The sequence below is a fragment of the Vidua macroura genome, chromosome 1, assembly GCF_024509145.1.
Source record: "Vidua macroura isolate BioBank_ID:100142 chromosome 1, ASM2450914v1, whole genome shotgun sequence".
Classification (NCBI taxonomy): Eukaryota; Metazoa; Chordata; class Aves; order Passeriformes; family Viduidae; genus Vidua; species Vidua macroura.
In genome coordinates, this window is record NC_071571.1 from 112,206,839 (window position 1) to 112,217,257 (window position 10,419).

A 10,419-nucleotide genomic window follows, 5' to 3' on the forward strand; every position below is an offset into this window, starting at 1 on the left:
TTAGGTAGATTTCCAACATATCTCCACATAACAGACACAAACAAGAGAGACAGTCAGCTTTTTGTTTGCCTCACAGTTTCCAAAGTCAACCACCAAAAATCAAAACAGACCTTATTGGAAAAAGAAAAAAAAAAAAAGAGGAGAATTACAGCCAGCTTTTGTCACCTAAAGACATTTCAAGACACACCACACTTCATCCTGTTAATTCCTATGTCTGTGGCTGAACTGTTGGTCCTCTGGGTGGGGAAGGAACATTCAGCAGATGTGCAGAAGAATGGAAATTTGTGCTTCCCTCCACAATCATTTGTTTTAGCCAGACCAAAGGAAACACCCATGGAAAAATAGTTTTCAGTCACGGCAAAAAATAAAACTTGACAAATAAAGTCTGCTATACAGTTTAATACTCTGCTTTGTTCTGCTCCCAAGAAGCTCCTAACCTCAAGGCCATGAAATCCTTAGGAGTTTAATGTTCATGGCTGCTCAGAAAAGCAAAGCACTGAGTAACACACTCACATTATGACCAATGAACATGAATGTAAGAGTCCATTGAACTTGATGTAAAAAAAGAACTGCCATTTGCTATTGTGTAATTCTGTCATTTTTAGGGCACTTATACTAAAGGACAAAAGTAGAGAGGATAAGCCTGTTGGAGGTTTTTAAGTGCAAGGCTCATACAAGTACTAAGCACTTCCCTGTAAACAGTTTCTGCCCTGGAAAAGGGATAGATTGTCCTTACACAAAGAAGAAGGGCTTGGAATAATCAGAAAGCTTCTCTCAATTATTTTAAAAAGAAGTTTTAACAGTTGAGAGGGAACGGCAGTAGTAAGGGAATAGGAAAAATGGCATTGACTTCATCTTACTCCCAAATTTTAAAATGCTTCTTCTGGTTTTATTTAATAGCTGATATCTCCTTGAAAGTAATCTGCTTTCTCTCTCAGTGTTAACGGCTTCTAGAAGAGCTAGAAATGAGAATACAGACACCAGAGACGTGCACACATACATGGTGACTCGGGCAGCACACATGAAATGTACTTTTACTTTGGGTTCCTGCATCTTAATTTCCATTCAGGGGATCCAGCACAGGATGAAGTTTCTGCTGGTCACCTGTGCTAAAGGGGAAAGGAAACAAGATTAAGGAGGGGGGGGGGGGGGGGGGGGGCAGGAGGGGATAAACAATCAAGAAAAGTAACAGGAAAACAGAAGAAAGAAAAATGAACAAAAGCAAAGGTTTGGCTACGCAGTAGAAAGACAACTGTTCTGCTCTCAAGGGGCGAAAGCACTCACAGTGATCAAGGTCTGCTCTGCTAAATACAAGACAAATGGTACCTCTGGCTCACATCCACACAGCTTAGAAATACTTCCCATTATTGCAAACTGGTCATATCAGCACGGCACGGCATCTGCTGGAGGGGTGTTGGGTCTCATCATCTGGCCCCACACACCAAACACATCATTAGCATTCAATATTTTTAAGTTCAAAGTATCTGAAACAATCTGGAGACTACACTTTAATCCAGCAATATGGCACTTTCAGAGCATGAAAATGAGCCCTGTCTGCTGTGCATGTTCAAAAGCCCAAATGCCCATGTTGGAAGAGTGCTGAAGGATGGTGAAACCAAAAAATGATGTGCACTACCTCCAGAACAGACTATTTCCAAACCAAAAGCCGAGCTATTGCCTTGGAGAGACTTTAGAGAAATAAACAAACAAAACCCAAACAGGGAGTGAGCTAACCATTAATGAGAGCTGACACTGGATCTTCACTGGACTCCCTAGTCCTCTCCAGTTTTGCACTGTGGAGGTATCACAAGAATAAAATTTTGGAATGACTATGATTAATAGAAAAATATAAAGCATGTTTGCACACAGTTCAGAGTGAGGAGAGAAAGTAAGCTGCAAGAAAAGTAGTTGCATAACTACGTTATGTTGTTATTTCAATTTCAGCTGCTCTTTATACTAACAGACTATTCCTTTCCTGCACTTGAATCATCTTGTCTCAGGTAGTACCATATTGTGCCACTCATTTACATTCACAACACCTGTGTTTTGTAAATGACAAAGGGATGGGAGGCATGACAATGGACTCTCTTTTGCACAGGATAAGGGGGTCTAGTGGTTTTGAAAGCTGGAAGATGACCTCCCAATCCAGGGAATGGACCAGTCTATATTGAAGGGAGCTCAGTGGGAAATGACCCTTCTGGGTAATGTCTTATGAAGCATTAACTTGGCTTCTGTGATACCTTACACTTCAGGAACCACACAAAAATTAAAGAAAATACTGAAATATGGCACATCTGGTAACAATTTTCCATCAATCTTTCAGATTCCTAGAATACATTAAACATGTGGAGTTTAATTCTACTTCATATATGTTTTTACAGGTTTGTAGTTAAAATGGGACACAGTCTTGGATCTTAACAAAAGCGTCACAAAGGGAAGAAAGAGAAGCATGCTGTAAACAACAGAGCTCCACAACACTGTGGATGCCAAATATGTTCAGCAGTTTAAGTGCTGATGTATTCCAAAACACAGTACTGTTATATCTAATAATAGAATTCCTTTACATTATATCATCAGGTAGTTAATTATTCATAAATAATGGCTTGGGTTTTCTATTTCCTATGCAATAATTTGGTGTATTCTGCATTTCTCCCTACCCACATATATATATGGGGGTTTTTTAGGGATTTTTGTTTGTTTGTTTTTTGGGTTTGTTTTGTTTTGTTTTTTTATTAGATCACCAATACCTAAGTCCAGGAGTTATAAGCCTGTACTAGGGCTGGATGCAGCTGCACTGTGAAGGAAGAGGCTGCCCAAGTTGGGCTCCTGAGTTCCTCTCTCCCCTCTCACTTTGCCCCTCTCACTTTGCCCCCTTCAATTCCATTAGCCTGTGCACACTACAGCTCAGAAATATAGTTAAATTTTCCTTCCACCTGATACTATTCCTAGTAAATGTCATTCCTAGAATGTCATTGGTTGTGTAACTCAACAATTCTGATAGGTATTACTAAGTCATCAGGAAGTTGTTGTTACACAAACTGCTGTCCTGGGGATGTTTTGTTGCAAAGGAGCATTTATTGTTCACCTCCTCATTTTCAGGAGTCCTGACACATTGGGTCATGTGCCACATCCTTTCCCTTAATGAAGTATGTATGGACCCATGTCCATGAGGTCATGGGCAGGTAGAGCTGTGGGTCAGGACAGGCTGCTCTTAGGGACTCATGCCTGCCAGTGGCACATCCCCTTGCTTGCAGAGCAATGTCATGGCCTTAAGGTCACAGAACCATGGGTTTGGATCACAGGATCATTCAGGTGAGAAGGGACCTCAGCAGGTCTCCTCCTTCTCAACATAGGCTCAGCCAGGAGCTCAAAACCAAGTGCTTTATCCAGACCAGGGAGACGTAGACAGTCAGTGGGACTGGAAGTCGGCAACGAGTTTTCAACTAATAGTAGTTATATTAAGGATGCTACCTACTTTCTCTTCAGGAGAAGGCTTTGTTTAGTGGGACACATTCAAGCACTTAACAGTAAAGCCAAAATAATTTAAAAGAACATAGAAATATGATTAAATATTGAGCAAGTGGTAATAGAAGACAGCTGCATGTGGGCTACTGTAAAGGGACAAAGGTAGAGGCTTTCCCAGATTGGTAAAAATATAAATCCTGCTAAAACCAAAACCTGCACACTCTTAAGGAACTGCACAACTGATCCTTAACTCACTATTGAAGAAAGATCTAACACAGCAAGAAAGTTGATTTCTATGGGTTTTTTTGTGCAGATTGGTCTTCCACACTTAGTAAAAGGAAACAACAGCAGGATTTTGTGCTACACCTATTTCTGTGCATGTACAAACATGTATGTGCCAGCAGCCCTTTAACGATCTAACAGTAGGCCAAGTACCCATCCAGCTGGAGCTCTGCCAGAGGGTGTATCTAAATACCTGGGGAGCCCAAAGAGGGGAAACCACTCCAGGCCCAAAAGGGAAGACAGATTAAAAGCATGTTGTAGTTTCCATAAGAGAGGCTAAAGAGTGGTTCTGTAGCACATACACTGAACCCTTGTGTTATCTAATATTCTGATGCACAAGAGAGGGGATGCTTCACAGTATCCTCCCTCTGTAAAACAACCCTTAGAATAAGAGTTGCCTTAGATTTATAACAATCAATACATGTTCAAATCACAGATACATCTTTGCAATTAGTCTTCTATTAAAACACAAATTAATAAACAAAAATACATATGTGTACATGTATATTCTACACATAAAAATCCAAAAAGCACTTCAGAATGCTAACATCTCTTGATAAAGCAATAAAATGAAACTATGTAGTTGGCATTTGCACTTTTATGAGATTCAACAAGGCATATAACTCTTTATATGAGCATATTTGTCCCAAAAGTGAACTAATGAACCTTTGTAAATTCATGGGTGTAATATTGCACTCAAATCCATGTACAATTTCCCATCATTGGGGAAAAAGTCCTGCAGCAAGTAATATCAAATGCAGCATCTCTGTGATGTGATTTCATTAAGTTGTTGGTTCATTAACATATGATACGTAGAAGGAAGATAATGATTACATAACTCATGAAATGCTACATTGCCAGCTACAATTACAACGGGATGAGGAAAAAGAGGTAATGCATGCGTGAAGATTGTCTTTCAGAATGACATATTCAGTTGGCCCATGGCTCTTTGATACATGAGACACATGAATGCAGTGACAGATAATGTAAGAGTAATGAGTTATTTGGTTTATTTCACATACTATTCAACAACGTTTAATTACAACTCCAGTCTTCCATCAAAGTAACATGAAAAAGACTGCAAGATTTTAATTGTAGAACAATGGGCTGTTGACTCATGGTTTTATTGAGGCCAGACAACATTAGTTTTCATTGCCTCAAATATTCAAGGACACAGTTTAATAAACTCTGGTGATTTGAAAAATCTAACTACAGCAGACACAACTGATAACTGCTTTCAGATAATATTTGAAATTAAATATTAGTGGGAAACCCTAAAAATACTATGTGGAAAAAACACTATATAATAAACATGTAAAGAAAGTATTCAGTATACATAAAATTGTCCACGTGCAATGAGCATTATTGCAATGATCATTATTAGCCGTCTCCTAAGAAGCTCCAGGTAAGCATGCAAATGAAAGTCTCTTCTCCTAAACTTTCAAAATGATGTCAACTCCTTGTGTTACCAGAGTAGAAAGCAAAACTACTGTTCAATCAAGGTGAGCAGAACCCATGATTTTTTCTAAATCTCATAGTTACACTTGTAGCCTTGGAAAAGTATAGACTTCACAGAAATCCATTCTTGTATTTGGGTGAATCCTGAATTTCTAAACACTAATTCACTAGATTATACTCGACACACTTTGCTCTTCTGGTATAAGTCAGTATAAGAGAAAGAGTCAGACCTTGAAATGTGATCATCATACATCTGATCTTGTTTCTCTAACCCTCCAAAATGAGGGCTGGGATGTAATTTGAGAGATCTTCTAGTCCAGAGCGTTCACCTAATGCAAGATCACGTTCAGTATACATTAAGGATGCAGATCAAGTTTCCATGAGGTAATGACCCCACTGCTTGCAAGAAGCAACCATGTCAGCACACTAAAAGAGAATACATTCATTACCCAAAACTTTCATAAAAAGGTATCAGCAACTGTTCCTTTATTAATACTCAACACTAGATTGTTGGTCGTGCCTCAGAGAAATCAAGCCTTAAGACTGATAAAATGATTGCCCAATCCCCTTTAGTACCTGTTCCAGCAGGCCTTATCAACACAAGACTGACATAGCAGATGCCTTAAATTTCTCTTTGTGCAGCCAAAACTCACATATTGTCTTTCTTTAAAAGGGCACTCTTTATTAGGTTCTTACTTCCACTCTACTCAGACTGTCTCACACAGTTCATCTTTTCTAAGCCTCTTGGTATTCATAATGACATTCCGAGGACTACAAACTGTGGGCCAAAGCAGGCAGGACACATTATTCCAGTTGATACCTGATCAGTACATCAGCTACAGGAGTAAACGTAACCCTTTGACATATTTATGACACTTCCAGCTTAAGAACTTTTTCCCTTTATTATAACAGCCACAATGTTGTCAACACTCTGATCCCCTGGTATCTTTCCTGCAGTCTGTTGTCTCTTATTTTATGTTTTAAATGTTGATTTTCTTTCCCCTAAGCAAAACCTTGTTTACTGAACTTCTTCATATTGATTTCTGTCTATTATATCCCTCTTCCAAGTATATTTTAAATGATAAACCTACTTTTCAAAATTCTTAAGTATAGTGAAAATTTTACAATATTCTCCCTTTTGCTACTTAATGAAAGTATTGTACAGCAATGGAGTTGGGACAGACAGACAGTTGTGTAGGTCTAATCCCACTTGATAGAACCTCCTACTTTCACAGAAAACTTTAAATGTTTCCATTCTATTTGAAGAAATATTTTAAACTCTTTAAAATGTTTCCATTTTACTATTATTTAATGTTAATTACCTCTACCTACTTTACTTGTGAGAACATGGGACAGTAGCAGACCCCTCACTGAAATGAAACTACTTATACCTCATTGACTCTCCCCTCCTCACCACACCCCTTATCCACACAGTTACCTGCTAAAAAATTACGTAGAGGATAGAAACAGTGTGGACAAAACAAGATGAAAATGTGGAACCTTAGATGTTAATTTTTAATGTTGTATATGATTTTTAATCATCTTTTCCAGGCCTACTGTTTGAGTAAAGCCTCTATAGTTTGTTCTTAGATCTCTTTTATTCCCAAACAGGATAAAGCATCAAAGTTTTCTGGCTTGAAAAACCTCTGTGCACAGGTACTGTAAAAAAAGGTAACTCAAGGTAAATATGCAAGGGAAATCCTAAGAATGAAGTGATGAGAAGAGACAATGGCAACACAAGCTCACCACTGACATTACTGCATTCTGGTGAGAAGGATAAAAATAAAGAACCAAATTCTGCTTTTATCTGTACTCATCACCTGGTTGTTGCAGAACAGCTTGTTTCCAACAGAAACCCAAGCAGGCAGAGAAAAAAAAAGGTAGCAGTGTAATTCCATGGGTGCTCTTCTATAACTACAAAATGCTGATAAAACATAAAAGTAGGAACAACACAATCCAAGCCCTACAATTCCACTTGGTTGTAGCTTTTCAGCTGTGTTGCTCCATGTCCTGAAGAACAGGACACAAACCAAGGATAAGAATCTTCTGTGATACAGTTGCAGCAAATCACCTGAGCATGCAACTGTCCTGAAATCAGCACCTGCCCCAGAGGCAAGAAGATGGCAGAAATATCACAGCAGTAATACTCAGGGCTGTGTCTGAACTGTCTCATCGTCACATCTCCACCTGTTATCGGTGTGCTTTTAAGCAGAAAAAGGAAAACTGAATCTCTAAAACCCCATTAACAGGCAGAATGAATGGGAATAGATTAGTGAGGTGAAATAGCTAATCCTGAGGAGCCAATGCCTGTGCTATAAGGATTTCAGAAGGTATCACACTAAACTGGCTCCATTATAATACCATGGACTGAATGTACTGGGGGTACTTGTGTGTTTGTTGTCTGGTTTAGGTTCATCCTAATGGAATGCATTTTTGTGCTCTGAGGTCACTCTGCGATGTAAGCCAAAGCTTGGTAATTGGGGAAAACTTGCTTCAAAAGCCTAATATACATAGACCTAACATGCTAAAGGGTGCTGAAATCTCTGCATTCATTAGAGGTCTGCCATTCCTTAGCAAAGAACTGTGCTGGTTTTGTTGCCAAAGCCCTCCTCCAACTGTGAACAGGAGACAGACAGTGCCTGAAACATACAATTGGAGCATTCATGGCAGAGGAATGAATTCAGCAGTGTGAAAATTTTGAAAATTGAACAGCATTTTTTTTTCAGGCCATATTTACCTTTACAAAAGGAGTTGATTACACAAATTATTTTCTTAAGCTGCTCAGCAGATAAATTGTGCAAAGTATGGAGTAGGTTAAGCCCCTGATAGTACTGTGAGTACAATGTTGCAGTGTGATGTACAACAGAGAGATGGATGCCACTAAATCTAAAGCTTTCTATGCACAGTTCAAGTCTGGAAGCAATACAGTGTTTTACCTCAATATTGAACGTATGCTCACAGATCCTTTCAGACATTACCTAGTTCTTCATAGGGCCAATGCACATATCCTTCCACACTACCCCACAAGTGGGTTCACCAGGAAACACAGGGCAGAAATAGCCAGGAGGTTGTAAGAAGAGGTTACCCATGTGTGCTGGGCACAGTGATCAGAGTTTAGCACCTGTTGAGTAGGCAGCAAAGGAAGCAGCAATCTCCTCCAAGGGGCTGGGAAGCTGAAGGACCAGGATGCAGTAAGACCCTAGGCTGAAGGGGAAGAGGGGGCAGCCAGAGGGCAACAGGAGGTTGAAGAGCATGTGTCAGGCCTAAGAGGTGGTGAGAACAAAGCTGGGGTTGTGGAAGCCCTAGCTATGGGAGGGTGAGGGACAAGAGATTGTGGTAATGATTAGTGTCTCCTTGCTGCACCCCTTTTGTATTTTTGGAGTACTTTAAATCACTGTGAGCAGCATTTGCAACCTGGAGCACCAGGCAAATGCTGCAGATACCTGACCAGCTTAGCAGCACCAACCTCATGTACCTGTATTTCTCTGTGTGAAATCTATGCCATTTGGATTTATTTATTTTCAAGATATCCCAGTCCCAAGTCACCTCAGATAAAAGAAAATAATTTTATTTCATTGTTCTAAAGCCTGCACTTACTAGGATTTTTTTCAGAACACAGTAGAACAGATACTTCTTAAGTATCTGCGTTGGCTGATTCTTGTACTTAAGAAAATTACCCAACATAGTTTCTTTGCAATGCTCTTGAGAAACCAATATATTCCAATTAAATTATTTGATATGTGATTCTGTCTTTTGGTAATAATTTGCCCTGTAAATCATAATTATGGCACAGTCATTACAGGTTTTTTAAAGAACGTTGTTTTGATTATTTCTCATCTGCAATTGTTTGAAGCTATTTTCATTCAAGTGATAAGAAAGAATGTAATACAAGCGTTCCCATACTTGTACTATGAACTCAAATAATTCAGGAAAGTTACTTAAATAACAACGTCCATTTATCCTAAAAATTGCTTTTTATTCTTCTTCCTCCTGATCTCAGTCAAGACTGCGGCTTCACCATTCAAGCACAGACCTGTGCAACTCACGCCCTGTGGCCAGAAGCAGCTTGCAGAATGTTTTATCCCACTCACATCGGAGACACACAAACAGGTTGGTACATTTTAATTAGCTTCTATGCATAACAAGTTCCTAGGAAGCAACCTGGAGAACACTCTCGAAGCCACACTTCCTCCACCTTCATTCCTGCTGAGGTGAACAGGCAGAGCTGCTGGCCCAGGGAACGGAAGGGCTTGATAGGAACCAGGAAAAGCTGAACACCCTGGTTGGAGCCCAGCCTGGGAAGGCACACGGTAAGAGCAAGAAGGCAGGAATTTTGGGGAGCATGGTGTAGGGGCTACTTTGGCAAACTGAACATAAAATAAAAGGCTGGGTGTTGTGCTGGTAGAAGCTGGCATGCCCGTCCTGCTTTTCACAAGGAATTAGGTGAGGGTGTGGGAACAGGGTGGCATGGCCCATTTCAGACACCTGCACCTCAACTGGCACAAACCTGGATGATGCCCGTACCACATCCCCTGTAACTCCTAAGTCCATGATATAACACTGGTAAATTCAAATATCTCATGATTCACCCATTTATTGGGATTCTGCATGCTGGTTATTTGCAAACATGAGGTTTAGTTCAAATTATTTAAAGTAAGGTTTTCTTTCCCCCCTCCCCCCCATGCCCCGGCTTTCTTATTTATTTCTCAATGCCAGAGCATTCCTGTGTCCGAAGGCTTTGCAGACAGCCAGACAAGCAGCATCAATGCGTGCTTTCTTACGGAAAGACCGGATGCCTCCAAAACCACGCTGCTCTAAAACGGGCACAGCTTTTATAGACGTTGATACTCACTCAAAACCCAGTTCACTCTGCCTCCACCGAGACCTGCCGCCCCGCGAACAGCCATCTCCTCCCCAGGGCACGCACTCCGTCAGAGCCGGGCCGGGCGCGGGCGGGCACAGGTGGAGGTGCGGGACACCCCCCTGCGGGAACAGGTGGAGCCCTGCGGACCCTCCGGCGGCGGAGGGATGGCCCGGCCGGCCGGGGCCGCATTCACAGCGGGGCTGGGATCCAGCCGCCCAAAGCGGAGCGCTCCGGAGCTGAGATGCGACCCGGGGAGGACCGCCCGCCCTCCCGGCCCCGGGGCTGCCCTGTACCTTGTAGTGTCGGAAGCCGTGCAGCTGCCGGCCGCTCACATACCGCCACCGCCACAT

The 10,419-nt window shown here is 41.1% G+C and overlaps 1 protein-coding gene across 1 annotated transcript in view; it reads right to left on the reverse strand.

Moving 5' to 3' along the window:
- LOC128804892 (ethanolaminephosphotransferase 1-like) overlaps positions 1-10,419 on the reverse strand; it is a 53,245-nt gene extending 42,826 nt beyond the window's left edge. Inside the window, exon 1 of the mRNA XM_053973199.1 lies at positions 10,363-10,419. Coding sequence (XP_053829174.1) covers positions 10,363-10,419 — 57 coding nt within the window. The remainder of the gene's footprint in view (positions 1-10,362) is intronic.